At 52.4% G+C, this 14,005-nt stretch overlaps 1 protein-coding gene across 3 annotated transcripts in view; it reads right to left on the reverse strand.

Annotated features, from left to right (window-relative positions):
• Positions 1–8,084: 8,084 nt before the first annotated feature.
• Positions 8,085–14,005, reverse strand: part of FBH1 (F-box DNA helicase 1) — a 46,047-nt gene continuing 40,126 nt past the window's right edge. The window contains exons 19-22 of one of the 3 annotated variants that reach the window (XR_004061199.1): positions 12,659–12,765; positions 11,740–11,880; positions 9,920–10,318; positions 8,085–9,797 (exon numbers count right to left, since the gene is read on the reverse strand). Coding sequence is in view for 2 of the 3 variants with exons in the window: in XM_030960963.1 (XP_030816823.1) it covers positions 10,217–10,318; positions 11,740–11,880; positions 12,659–12,765 (350 nt within the window). In the remaining variant the exon portion in view is untranslated. Of the gene's footprint in view, positions 10,319–11,739; positions 11,881–12,658; positions 12,766–14,005 lie in introns of all 3 variants that reach the window. The other 2 variants (XM_030960963.1, XM_030960965.1) reach the window with 2 other exon arrangements.

The following is a 14,005-nucleotide window of genomic DNA, read 5'->3' on the forward strand; positions in this document are numbered from 1 at the left end:
CATGCCACATCTGGGGTGTCCCTGCTGCTCCCTGGGGTATCTGTGCTGCTCCTTGGGGTGTCCATACCACACCTGGGGTGTCCATGCCACACCTGGGTGTCCCTGCTGCTCCTTGGGGTGTCCATACCACACCTGGGGTGTCCATACCACACCTGGGTGTCCCTGCTGCTCCTGTGTCCCTGCATTCCCAAACCTCTCCCTGGGCGCCTCCTGCCCCCCCCAGGCTGCAGCCCCGTGTTCCCTGGGTGCTCACCTTGCTCCTGGCACTCCCACACCACCTCCTGCCAGTGTCCAGGGAGGCTGGGGCTGCCCTCCAGGGTCTGTGTGCTGGACCCATGGGAGCTGCATCACTGCGGGATTTCAGCCTGGCTGCGCTCCCTGCGTTTTCCGTGGCACTGGGAGTTGTCCTCAGTGGCTGCTGAGCCTGGAATGGCACATCATTGTCCTGCCTCTCCAAAAGTCCAAAACCCTGGAATCACCGGATCCTGACGGCTGAAAGACACCTTCAAGGTCACTGAGTGTAACAATGAACCCAGCGCTGCCAAGGCCAGCACTGACCCTGTCCCCAGCGTCACATCCACAGGGCCCTCCAGGGATGGGGACTCCACCCCTGCCCTGGGCAGCTCATCCCAATGCTTTACAGCCCTTTCCAGGAAGGAATTTCCCCAAAAATCCCCCCAGTTCCTCCCCTGGCCCAGCCAGGGGCCGTTCCCTCTGCTCCTGTCCCTGTTCCCTGGAGCACAGCCCGACCCCCCCGGCTGTCCCCTCCTGGCAGGGACTTGTGCAGAGCCACAAGGGCCCCTGAGCCTCCTTTGCTCCAGGTCAGCCCCTTCCCAGCTCCCTCAGCCTCTCCTGGTTCTCCAGCCCCTTCCCAGCTCCCTCAGCCTCTCCTGGTTCTCCAGCCCCTTCCCAGCTCCCTCAGCCCCTCCTGGTTCTCCAGCCCCTTCCCCAGCTCTGTTGCTCTTGGAGCTTTGGGAAAATTCTCATCACAGCTTGGGCCTTGGAACTACGCCTTGGTTCATCTTCCCAGGAGCTCCTGGAAGCAGCAAGACCATTAGGAAATACTTAATTTGCTGATCATGTGGCAGCTGTGAAGGATTCTGTGAAATGAGGCTGGAAAGGAATGCAGAGCTTTGGGACAGCTTCAGTGCTCACTGTTCTCCAAGTTCCTGTGGGCTCCTGAAGCCTTGGAAAATGAATTTATATTTATATATATTTATATTCTGTTATATTTATAACAGAATGACAGAAATGGCCAGGAATGTAAAACTCTTGGGTGACAAAAATAAGCCAGGCACTGGGAAAACATGAGCCCTGAGCCTCAGCAACAAGCTGAAAATAGCCCTCCAAAGTAATTCCTCACTGACCACGGGTCCCAGACACCCCAACAACATTCCAGGCAGCAGTGCTGCCACCAGGATTGTTCTTTGGGGCAAAACCCGTGGGTTTAGGGGGTGTTAGAGAAATGAATAATATTTATTTCTTCTAGTTCACGTGATGGACAATACAGGATGTGCTGCTGCATCCCACCATGGGGACATCCCCACTGAGTATCCTGTTCTCTCCTGCTCAACCGGAAATATTTTTTAATTAAATGTGGAAGTTTTATCTATTTCCGTGATTTTGGCATTTCTCATGGATTTTTCTTGTATCCGGATTTGTGAAATTCCTCTTTTCTCCACTTTTTTTTTTTTTTGCTCATACCTTTTAAATTTTGAGCAGGAAAACTCCACCTCTCTGGGCCTTTTCCTGATCATTTTTTAAGGAGAACAGCCAAGTTTTTCCTGGTGTGGATTCTCCAGTGTCCAGCTGTGGTTGTGCATCCCTGGGAAGCTGTATTTGGACATGGAATGGCATCCAATGGCAGCATCTCCATGCCTGGCATCATCCTGGCTGTATTCCCTGTTCTCCTTCCCAAAATGCCAGAATGAGCTCATCCTCCACAACTGGCATCATTGGAGGTCACTGGTGGGGAAAGACAAGAAAAAGAGAAGAAAAAAATCCATGGGAATGCAAAATCCATGGATATCAGGCACATTTCAGCCTGGCTGTTTAATCCCAGCAGGATGCAGGGAATCCAGATGGAAATAAGGCAGCTGGAGGTGTTCTCCTGGGACCGTCAGCTCCCGGCACCACAGCTCCTTTGGGAGGCTGGCCAAGCATGGGATGAGTCTTTGAGCACCTGGGATAATCCATCCATGGGAAATTCCAACTCATTCCTGAGGGATTAAAGCCTAAATCCTGCATCTCCAGCTGATTCCTTCCCTTTTCCCCCTTGGAATGTGTTTGTCTCATCAAACAAGCTGAAATCCACGGATGGTGTGAAACACCGGATGGTGATCCTGGAGAGTGGCGCTGCTGGGATCTTGTTGGAACAACTTGGGCATTTTTTAGAAGAGGAGGAAAAAAAAACCCTCTTTGGAGGGATTGGGATGAGGAGAGGAGGTTTAAAAGCTGGAAGGCATAAACAGAGCTCACAGATCCCAGATTTTCCTGGACATTTTTGGTGTTTCCGGCTGAATTTCCCGCTGTGCTCCCTGCGGAGGCGCAGCTGGCACCGGGAAGGTTTTTCACTGACTAAAGGCACAGTGCCAGGTCTGGAGAGTTGTGACACTGTTGTGAAACATCCTCAGGCAGGCATTTCCTGGTTCCAAGAGCTGCTGATTCCAGAAATTTCACCCACATCTTGAGAGGAGACCAAGAGCTGCTGCGCTCAGCACATGCATGTCCCCACGTCACTCGTGTCCTCTGGCCAGGATCACACCCAGATCCACCTGGGCACTGAAACGGAGCAGATTCCTCCTGGCATGTTCTGGGGATGCACCACAAATTGGGGCAGGAGCTTTTCAGGATGGAGATTTTTATCTCTGGATGCTTTGGGTGCTGCAGGTGCACGTTGTGTTCCTGTCCCCACTGCTGCTGTGCCACTGTCCCCTTCCCATCCTTCTCCCATCCCCACTGTTTCCAGTTCCCCATCCTTCTCCCATCCCCACTGTTTCCAGTTCCCCATTCTGTTCCCATTCCCACGATTTCCAGTTCCCCATTCTGTTCCCATCCCCTCTGTTTCCAGTTCCCCATCCTGCTCCCATCCCCTCTGTTTCTACCATGTTCCCATGCCCACTGTGCTTCCAACACCGTGTTCCCATTCCTACTGTTTCTATCCCCATCCTGCTCCCATCCCCACTGTTCCCATTCCCGCTGTTCCAATCCCCATCCTGCTCCCATCCCCACTGCTCCCATCCCCACTGCTCCCATCCCCATCCTGCTCCCATTCCCGCTGTTCCAATCCCCATCCTGCTCCCATCCCCATCCTGCTCCCATTCCCGCTGTTCCCATCCCCATCCTGCTCCCATCCCTGCTGCCATCACACTCCTGTCCTTGTCACCGGCACATTCCCATCCCTGTGTGCTCCTGTCCTCCCTGCCATGGCATTCCCATTCCCACTGTTCTTCCATCTCTATTCCATAATGATCCCAGCCCAGCTGTGTGTTCCTCCTGGCTGGACACTGCTCCATCCCAGCTGGACATCATTCCATCCATGGCAGGCACCAATTCAGCCTGGCCATGCCTCATTCCATCCTATCCCTCCTTCCCATCACAGATATCCATCATCCCATCCTATCCCTCCTTCCCATCCCAGATATCCATCATTCCATCCTATCCCTACTTCCCATCTCAGATATCCATCATTCCATCCTATCCCTACTTCCCATCTCAGATATCCATCATTCCATCCTATCCCTCCTTCCCATCACAGATATCCATCATTCCATCCTATCCCTACTTCCCATCCCAGATATCCATCATTCCATCCTATCCCTACCTCCCATCACAGATATCCATCATTCCATCTTATCCCTACTTCCCACCCCAGATATCCATCATCCCATCCTATCCCTACCTCCCATCCCAGATATCCATCATCCCATCTTCCCCCTTCCCACCCCAATATCCATCATTCCATCCTATCCCTACCTCCCATCACAGATATCCATCATTCCATCCTATCCCTCCTTCCCATCACAGATATCTATCATTCCATCCTATCCCTACCTCCTATCCCAGATATCCATCATTCCATCTTATCCCTACTTCCCATCCCAGATATCCATCATCCCATCCTATCCCTACTTCCCATCATCCCATCCTATCCCTCCATCCCATCCCAGATATCCATCACTCGTTCCTGCTCATCCATCCCATCCCAGATATCAACCATTTCCTCCTGCTCATCCATCCCATCCCAGATATCCACTGCTCCATCCTGCTCATCCATCCCACCCTGGCCATCCGTGGCTCCATCCCAGCTGCATTTTGTGTTATTCCCATTGTACATTTCTCCACCTCTCCGTGCTGCCTCCCACTGGGACAGAGGAGCTTCCAGCAGCCAGGATCATGGATGAGCTGTTCCCACACCACCACAGGGATCCAAGTGATGGCACAGTTTTGGAGCAACCAGGAAATTTTTCCCCTTGCACCAGAAAAGAGGGGAAATTTCATCACCCTGCTACAGAACTGAGCTCATCCTGAGGCTGAAGGGGAAGCAGGAGCTCGTTTGGGGAAAAGCAAAGCCACAACTCAAAATCCATTGTTGTCCCTCTGTCTGGGATACTTGGATTTCAGCTGCCACCTTCCAGAGGGGAAAAACTCCAGGGAAGAGGCTGGAGGACTCAGCAGCAGCTGGAATTTTTCATGTCCAGCTGTGAAATGAGAGGAGAAGGATGGGGGCAGTGACCACAGCTGGAATGCAGCAGCTGGAGGCAGCTGGGGCTGCTGGCCTGGGACAGTCACTGCAAGGGGATGGAATTCCATCAAAATTCCTTGCTGGCTGGAGGAGCTGCTACAAGTGACCACAACCATGCTGGAAGTGGAGTTTTCCCTTTCTGCAGCCTCTGGAGGAGCTGCTGCAAGTGATCCCAAAAATGCTGGGAATATTTTCCCTTTCTCCATCCCCTGTGGCAGGCACGAGGTCCCTTCAGTTTTGCAGGATGGATAAATCCCTATATCCACCCCTAGGCAGGATTTTCTAGCATCATGGAAAGGTTTGGGTTGGAAGGGAATTTCGGGATCACCTCATTCCATGTTCCACCATGGACAGGGACACCTTCCTCTATCCCAGGCTGCTCCAAGCCCTGTCCAACCCGGCCTTGGACACTTCCAGGGATGAGGAGTGGGGAACTGCCCAGCACAGCCAGAGGCTGTCTGATCTCCCTGTTGTGATTCCATGGTTTTTTTCCCATCCCAGTGCACTGCAGCCACCCCAAGGCCGTGGCCAACGCTCACATCGACGCCGGGAATCACACGGAGCTGAACTCCCGCCTGCGCTACTCCTGCAACCCCGGATACAAACGGAAAGCTGGGACCTCCAGCCTCATCCAGTGCATCCTCTGGAACGGCTCCGAGCCCCGCTGGACCGACCCCACGCTCCGGTGCATCCGTAAGTCCTCAGGGGAAGCTGGGACACCTCCAGAACCAGAGGATGGAAGATGGGAAGAAATGCGAGCACCACCCAAGTTCTGTTTCTTCCAAAAGAATCAGATATGGGGGGAAAATTATGGAGAGGAATTTAATCAGTGGAATTCCTAATGGATAATGGCTTGGGAAAACAAAAGTTTAGGGCCTCATGTCCTTCAGTGCTACCTGGGGAGGAAGTTAAAACCTGGGAGAGGAATTTATTGTTGAGGATGGAAGGCCAGGAGGAATGTGGAATTTATAAACCACAAAGAGCCTTTGAATAAACCAGAGGTGCCCAATGTGGGAAAACATAATTAGAAGGCTGAAAATAGGAATTAATTAGGATAATTTAAAAGGGACAAATTATTAAACAGTAGAAGACAGAATGGTAATTAATGACTTGAAGGCAGTGAGCATTAATTCATTGTTTTGCTAAAATATAAAAATTGTTAAAATTTTACAAGGAACACCCATGTTTTGGAATTTGTGGAATTTCCCCCAGACCTCAATGTTGGATAATGTAATTTTGACTCTCTAACTTACCAAACCACTTGGAGAGTTCATTTCCCAGCTGATGGTGTCTCCCTGTTGTGTTTTCCCAAAGGAGATCCGGCTCTTTCCAGGGAAAGCCCCGGCGCGGCGAGCACAACCCAGAGGGGTGAGGAACAGGATTGGGATGGGGTTTGGAGCTGCCATGGCCATGGCAATGCCACAGCTCCCAGGGTGTGGGAACCACAACATTCCCGTGCTGGGATCAGATCCACCCCACGAGGTGAAATCCCAACGTTCTGTGGCTGCTGGATGAGGGCAGGGAAATAACGGCGCCGCCTTTGGATTTTGGGAATTTAAACATTTCCCACCGTTTTCCCAGCAGGAACCACCAGTGCCAGCCCGAATTCCAGCCCCTCTCCAGCTTCCAGTCAGTCACCTGTGCCACCAGCACCTGATGGATCCAGGCCACCAGAGATGGTTCCAACACTGGACACATCCGCGCTGGGAGAGGGGACAACCCCGCTGCCCATCGCACCCACGGATTATGCCGCAGGTTGGGCCGATTCCCAAGGGAATACCAACCTCCCCTGGGGCCTTTTCATCCACAAAGGCTCTTTTGCTTTTCCAATGGAACTTTTCCTTCTCTCCGACCTCCTTTTTAGTGAGGCTCCTCCCAGCATCCACCCCTTCCCTACCTTTGCAGCTCAAAATTTCCTTTTCTCTCCTCTTTTCCAGTTTCCATCCAGTCCGTGGCCTCTTCTGTTGGTAAGCTGGGAAAAAACAAGTCTTTGGGAAACAGGGGCTTATTTCAATTTTTTTAAGTTTAAAATCCCTTCTGGGGGCTGTGGGAGATTTATTCCATGGCCAATGGGAATGCCACTGAGTGGGGGAAGGATTCAGCACCCAAATTTCTTCCTGGAAAGAATTCCCAATTCCATCCCTCCAGGGGTGGGGAGGGATCTTGTGATGGTGTCTGGAGTGGTTTTGGCTCCTCATGGAGCTATTTTGGTGGAATTCCTCAGCCATGGGTTGGGAGATGCTCCTCACCCCGAGTGTCCATCCCACAGGACTCCTGGTGCTGCTGGCCATCGGAATTGCGGCCGTCTGCTGCTGGAGGAGGAGGAGGAGGAAGTAAGTGCCAAACCCCAGGAATGAGTTTTCCAAAGCTTCTGTGCCTTCCAAAGAAAAGCCGTGGAATGTCACTGATGCTCCTCTTCCCCCCCCCAGAGGCACCAGGCAGGGCTACGCGGTGACGGAGATGGACATTCCCATGGAGGGAATTCCCTCCGACAACGAGGAGCTGCCGCCTCCTGTCATTGTCCCCACGGGCTGAGCACCCACCCTGGGGACACTGGGCACACCCACCATGCCGAGGGATGCCGGAGGATGGAATTCTGGATGCTTCCCTGAGGGGTGGCAGAGCACACGGAGCAGCCAGGCTGCTCTTCCCAGCCTGAACAGGGATGATTCCCATGGATGATCCTAAAGGTGGGTGGGTGTCCTGCACTGGGAGCTGGGATTTGGGGGAATTGGCCCTGGGGATGCTGCTGGTGGGCAGGGAGAGGGTTGGGATGGGGTTTGGGATGAAGTTGAGCTGCCCTGCCCCAGGTAATTCCCATTCCCTGTCCAGCAGCATGGATAGAGTTGGATTAGCTGGATACATCCATTCCTGGCTTTGCCCCAAATCCCAGAAAATGAATGGAGAGAGACCCAGCCAAGATTTCCCCCACATCCTCATCCATTTCCTGCCTTTGTCCCCACATCAAGAAAACAAACAGAAAGGGACCCAGCCAAGCGTTTCCCCACATCCTCATCCCTTTCCTGGCTTTGTCCACAAATTGCCCCAAATCCTCGAAATCAGATGGAGAGCACCCAGCCAAGCATTTCCCCACATCCTCAGCTTTGTCCCCAAATCAAGAAAAGTGAAAGATTTTGGCACCATTTTGGTTCATCTTGGGTGCAGCCCTGGCTTTGTCCTGCTCTCTGTTTCCAGTTCCCCAATCCCTTTCCCGGCTTTGTCCCCAAATCCCAGAAAATGGATGCAGAGGGAGCCAGCCAAGCATTTCCCCACGTCCTCATCCTTTTCCCAGCTTTGTCCCCAAATCCCAGGAATGAGACTGAGAGAGAACCAGCCGAGCATTTCCCCACATCCTCATCCCTTTCCCAGCTTTGTCCCCAAATCAAGAAAATGAATGGAGAGAGAACCAGCCGAGCATTTCCCCATATCCTCATCCCTTTCCTGCTCTCTTGCAGCCACTGAGCCAGAGCCAAAGGTGTTGGGACCGTCCCAGCTCAGAGCTCAGGGATCCTTTGGAAGCGCTCCCAGCCCTGATCCCAGCTCTGGATCCCGATCCCCAGAGGCTCAGGAGGAATCCCGGCTTGAGCAGTCTCTCTACAGACACCATCAAGGACCAAATAACACAATTTAGGGAATATTTTCCTTTGTGTGTTTTCCCTTTATCCATCAGAACGTTTTATCCATTTGTTTCCTTATCCAGGTTTTATCCGCTTCTTGTTTCCTTATCCAGGTTTTATCCACTTCTTGTTTCCTTACTCTATGGAAAAGGCAGCTCTTTATTTTTATGTATAAATAAATATATTTTATATTAAAAATAACAGAGCAGTGGGTTCTTTAACTGGATGGGAAGGACTGGATTGGGATGAATCCATCCCCACAGCACCAAGGACATTCCCATTGGACACCACGGAAATGAAGGGTTCAATCCCATCCTCTGGAGCTGCCAGGTCTCAGAAAGCTTGGGAAGCTGCAGGGATCCAACAGCTGAAATTCCATGGCTTTTCCTGGCTGCTCTTGTCCTGTTTGTGCCTCTGATCTGGGATGTGTGCCAGGCACTGGGCACATCCCTGTTCCCAGGGAGAAGGAGAGGCTGGGAGGGAGGGAGCACTGCAGGTGCCTGATCCACTGCCTGCTCCAGGCTTTGTGCTTCCATCCACATCCAAGGGTTTGGGAATGCATTCCTGGAGGCAGCTTTGAAAGTGAAAGGAGAGGGAGGGAAGCAGCTCCGTGAATGGAGCAAACCAGGATGTCTGAGATTCCTGCAGCAGGCACAGCCCACGGCTCCAGGACAGATTCCTTAGACCACTTTCAGTTTTGATTTCCAGGCCCAGGCTCTGGAATTGTGGCACAAGGCACAGAGTGTGATCCACCTGAGCATTCCTGGGAAATAAAGGGTATTTAAGGGCAGGCAGGAGACACAAAGGAAGTGTTAAGGCTTTTCTTGGCTACACATTTAATTTTAGGATTGGAAATCCCTCTCCAGTTTGTCCCTGAGTTTGGCTGGAACCAATCCAAAGGATTTTTTCTGCTGCCGCCTCATTTCTTCCTTCCTGGTTGGCTGCAGGGAGAAGGGAAAGAATCCAGGGAAACCCCTCGGCTGCAAGGATGGAAAATTAATTAACTGAGGGAGATTAATGATTTCCTCCCATGGCTGGACAGGAATAGTTCATTTTAAAGAAATTAACTTTCTTTGGATACTTTCCAGTGTTGTGTTTCCTCTTTTTCCAGTGGGTCAGAGGGATTTCCAGGAATGATGAGATATTCAAGTTTGGACACTGGTGACAGGGGGAAGAGAGGGAATGTTCCAGAATGAACCCTGCTCTATCTGATCCATTCCTAAAGTGCAGATTCCTCTGGATATCCCATTCCCAGCTCCTGGAGGATGAGGCAGGGCTGGCAGAAAGGCATCACATGGTCCCCAGGGAGCCTGGAAGTCCCTCTGGAGCTGGGAACATCCTGCTCCAACATCTGCCTGATTCTGGAGCTGGGCTGAAACCCTGTCCAACATCACCTGGAATGTGGAGCTGGGCTGAAATCCTGCTCCAACATCCACCTGGAATGTGGAGCTGGGCTGAAATCCTGCTCTGATATCCACTTGATTCTGGAGCTGGGCTGAAATCCTGTCCAACATCCACTTGATTCTGGAGCTGGGCTGGAATCCTGTCCAACATCCACCTGGAATGTGGAGCTGGGCTGAAATCCTGCTCTGATATCCACTTGATTCTGGAGCTGGGCTGAAATCCTGTCCAACATCCACCTGGAATGTGGAGCTGGGCTGAAATCCTGTCCAACATCCACCTGATTTTGAAGCTGGGCTGAAATCCTGTCCAACATCCACCTGGAATGGGAGCTGGGCTGAAATCCTGCTCTGATATCCACTTGATTTTGGAGCTGGAATGTGCCAAGAGGATTTGTCCCACATCCAGGATAGCTCTGGGAAGCTGGAGGGCTTTGTTAGAGCTGGATGGGCTCCTACTGGATCGTTGGGACAGAGGTGAGTGGTGTCAGGGAGCCGAAGAACAGCCAGGTGCAAGCCTGGCAAAGGAATCCCCCTGGATCCTGGCTGCTGTCGCTCTGTGGGAGGAAAAGAGGAGATTTCAGGGAAGAGGAAGCTGCAGGAACACAACCTTGGCTTCCCAGCTCTGCCACAATCCAGGGAAGGGAGCCATGATGTGCCCAAAGCAAGGAAATCCCACACAGAATCGCGGAATGGTTGGAAAAGATCTTTAAGGATATCAAATCCAACTACTCCAAGGTGAACTGATGCCCTGTGAATGTGAGCTAGAGCAGAGGCTGGGCAGAGTTCCAGAATGAAGCAGGGATTTATGAAAGGATCTCCTCCATGGATGCACCTTGGGCAGCACAAGAGCCCAGCCAGGGCTGCACCCAAGATGAACCAAAATGGCCCCAAAATGCACCGAGCGCTCCGGGGTCTCTCCCTGGGATCAGTTCTGCTCCATTTGCACCTTGCAGTTCATTGTCCCATCCCAGCTTTAGCCCCTGCAGTCCCACCCTGCTTGTTTTTCTCTCTGCAGCCCACGGGGTTTGTGCTCCTGGGCTGAGATTTGGGTCATTTGTCCTTGGTGCCCAGCTGGAGCAGGAATTGGTTTGTCTCCCTGCTCTGTGCACAGAGCTCACCATCCCATAATATGAAGCCCAGACACTAAAGCAGCACAGAATGTGTAAATAGCAAAGCCAAACCTGAGGCATGACACCCCCGTCCCCAAGTGCCACATGCACAGGGCTCTGGAACCCCTCCAGCAATGGGAATTCCAGCCCTGCCTCGGGCAGCCCACTGCCATCACTGCAAACCCTTTCCAGGAGGGAATTGTCCCCAGTGGACAAGGATTGCCCCCAATTGTCCCCAATGGACAAGGATTGTCCCCAGTTGTCCCCAATGGACAAGGATTGTCCCCAGTTGTCCCCATGCAAGGATTGTCCCCAGTTGTCCCCAGTGGACAAGGATTGTCCCCAATTGTCCCCAATGGACAAGGATTGTCCCCAGTTGTCCCCAATGGACAAGGATTGTCCCCAATTGTCCCCAATGGACAAGGATTGTCCCCAGTTGTCCCCAGCGGACAAGGATTGTCCCCAGTTGTCCCCAATGGACAAGGATTGTCCCCAGTGGACAAGGATTGTCCCCAGTTGTCCCCAGTGCACAGGATGCAGCTGGGACCAAAGCCAGACCTGGCCCCAAAGGTTGGATTGTCCCTGGGCCAGGGCTGCTGGGCCAGCCCCACCTGGATGTTCCATGGGCTCCAAGGGGCACACGTGGGATCTGGCACAGCAAAACCCCAGACCTGGACCCACCTGAGGTCTCAGATGGGATCTCTGGGATGCAGTGGATTTGTGGGAAGTGCAACATGACCGGAATTACCCTTGGAGTTCACTGCTGGTTATGAGCACAAGGAAATGGATGGAGAGCTGAGATCCCTGCTCAGAACAGGGACTGGAATGGCTCAGGAAGGCTCCCAAATCCCAGGGAAGGGACATACGTGAGTCAACGGGAGCTTCTTCACCACCAGCCCAGAGGTGACTTCCAGGGATTTTGTACATCCTGGCACACAACAAGCAACAGGAGCTCCATCCTTGTCCTTCCCAGCCTCACTGAGCAGCTCCACCCGGAGGAAACGCTCCTAGGAAACACGGAAAAAAGGGAATTTCACCCCTCAGAGGCAGCTGAGGGAAGCTGAACCTTGCTCCATAATTATTTTAGCCCCTAAGGAAGAGACTTGGAACACAATGGGATTTAAAGAAGGAACAAAACCCCAAATTCCTGGTGGTGAAAAAGCTCCAGCAGAAGCCAATGGCAGGAAGGAGATGAAGGAAGGAAACGAAGGGGGGAAAAGGAAAGGGGGAAAAGGAAGGGGGAAAAGGAAGGGGGGAAAGGAGGGGGGAAAAGAAGGGGGAAAAGGAAGGGGGGAAAAGGAAGGGGGAAAGAAGGGGGAAAAGGAAGGGGAAAAGGAAGGGGGAAAAAGGAAGGGGAAAAAGGAAGGGGAAAAGGAAGGGGAAAAGGGGAAAAAAGGAGGGGGAAAAGGAAGGGGAAAAAGGAAGGGGGAAAAAGGAAGGGGGAAAAGGAAGGGGAAAAGAAAGGAAGAGCTGGAAGGCCCTGCAGGCAGGGAAAAGGGAAGCTCTACACTTCCATGGAGATAAAACCCCAGGATCTGTGGAAAACAACATCCAAATGCAAGCACTATGGAAAAAGCCCACTGCAATCCTGTGCCTTCCTACTGGAACCTCTGATGGAGCAGCAGAATGCAGGAATAAAAGTGATTCCTGCTCCTCTGGTGCATGCCAGCACAAGGAGCAGTCCATGGCATGAATCCTAGGATCAGGAGGGATCTTAGGATAATCCTTTGGTGCCTGAAGTCACCCCACAGCAGGATTGCCTTGTCCTGGGAGGGTTTCACTTACTCCAGCCAGAGATAAAAGGTTTTCCAGGGATTTGGACATCAGCAGGCACTTCTTGGCTCTGGTCACGGCCACGTAGAGCAGGTTCCACTCGTCCTCAGGGGTCCTGTCTGGGAGGGAGGAGAGACAATCCATGGATTTAGGGAACAGGGGTGAGCAGCTCTCTGTGGTCCTTCCAATGCTTCAACCAGTGTCCCCAGAATGAGCTCTGAGGTTCCTTCCCACCCAAACTACCCCAGGATTCCATTTGGGACAAATCTCTGGTATTCTGGGCTGCTGGATGTGCTTGGGGTGGGAATCTGATCCTGATTTTCTCCTTGCTGAGGATTTCAGGCTCTGTCTCCACGGGAAGCTGGGAGGAGACCTGGGACATTCCCACTCCTGCTTGTCCTGACAGGAGGAGGAGGAAAACAAAGCCCGGAGGGATTTGGGATGGCTGGAGGCTCCTTTCCATGGAGAAATCCCCAAATCTCCAATCCAAACCTGCCCTGGCTGTTCCCTCTTATCCAGGGGTTGATTCCCTGGATAACCTGGATGCACTGGGAATTCTCATGGAGGTATGAACACAGAATTCCCAAATTATTGAGGCTGGAAAAGAATGCTTCAACCAGGACGAGGCTTGGAGCACCCTGGGATAATGGAAGGTATCACTGCCCATGGAATTGGATGGGCTCTAAGGTCCCTTCCAAGCCAAACCATTCCAGGATCCAGCTCTGGAAGGACACTGGGGGTTTCTCTGGGAAAGCAGGAATTTGCAGCCCCTGTGTTTGCAGCTCCTGCCTCATCCCACATTTCTCCCTCCACTCTGCATGCCTGGAGAAGCCACTCCCAGATCCCTGTTTTCTGTCTGGAGCCCAGGCTTGGCTCTGCAGGAGCTTCCCTGGATTCCCTCTGGGAATTCACTGGGAAGGGAGAAACTCCAGAACAGGAGCCTCAGGGAAGCAGTGGCTTCCCAAATCTGGACTGGGCTTTGCTGCCACACAACTCCAAGCTTGGCTGTGGGAATATTTATGGAATGGGAGAATCCATAGAGCTGGAAAAGGTGTGCAGGAGAATGAGGAGGGGGAGGTTATTTTAATGGGAAAAATCACTGGGAGGGCCCTCAAAATAGGTACAGAAAAAAATAAGGACTTGATCTTTCTTTTCCTTGTTCTGCTTGGACACAGGATGGTGGAATCAGGGAATCAAGGAATTATTTAGGTTGGGAAAGGCCTCGAAGACATGGAGTCCAACCATTCCCAGCACTGCCCCGGTCACCCGTGTCCCCAGTGCCACATCCACAGGGCTGGAAATCCCTGCAGGAATGGGGCCTGCACCCTGCCCTGGGCAGTTCCAGTGCCTGAGCACCTT

The sequence above is a fragment of the Camarhynchus parvulus genome, chromosome 1A, assembly GCF_901933205.1.
Source record: "Camarhynchus parvulus chromosome 1A, STF_HiC, whole genome shotgun sequence".
Lineage (NCBI taxonomy): Eukaryota > Metazoa > Chordata > Aves > Passeriformes > Thraupidae > Camarhynchus > Camarhynchus parvulus.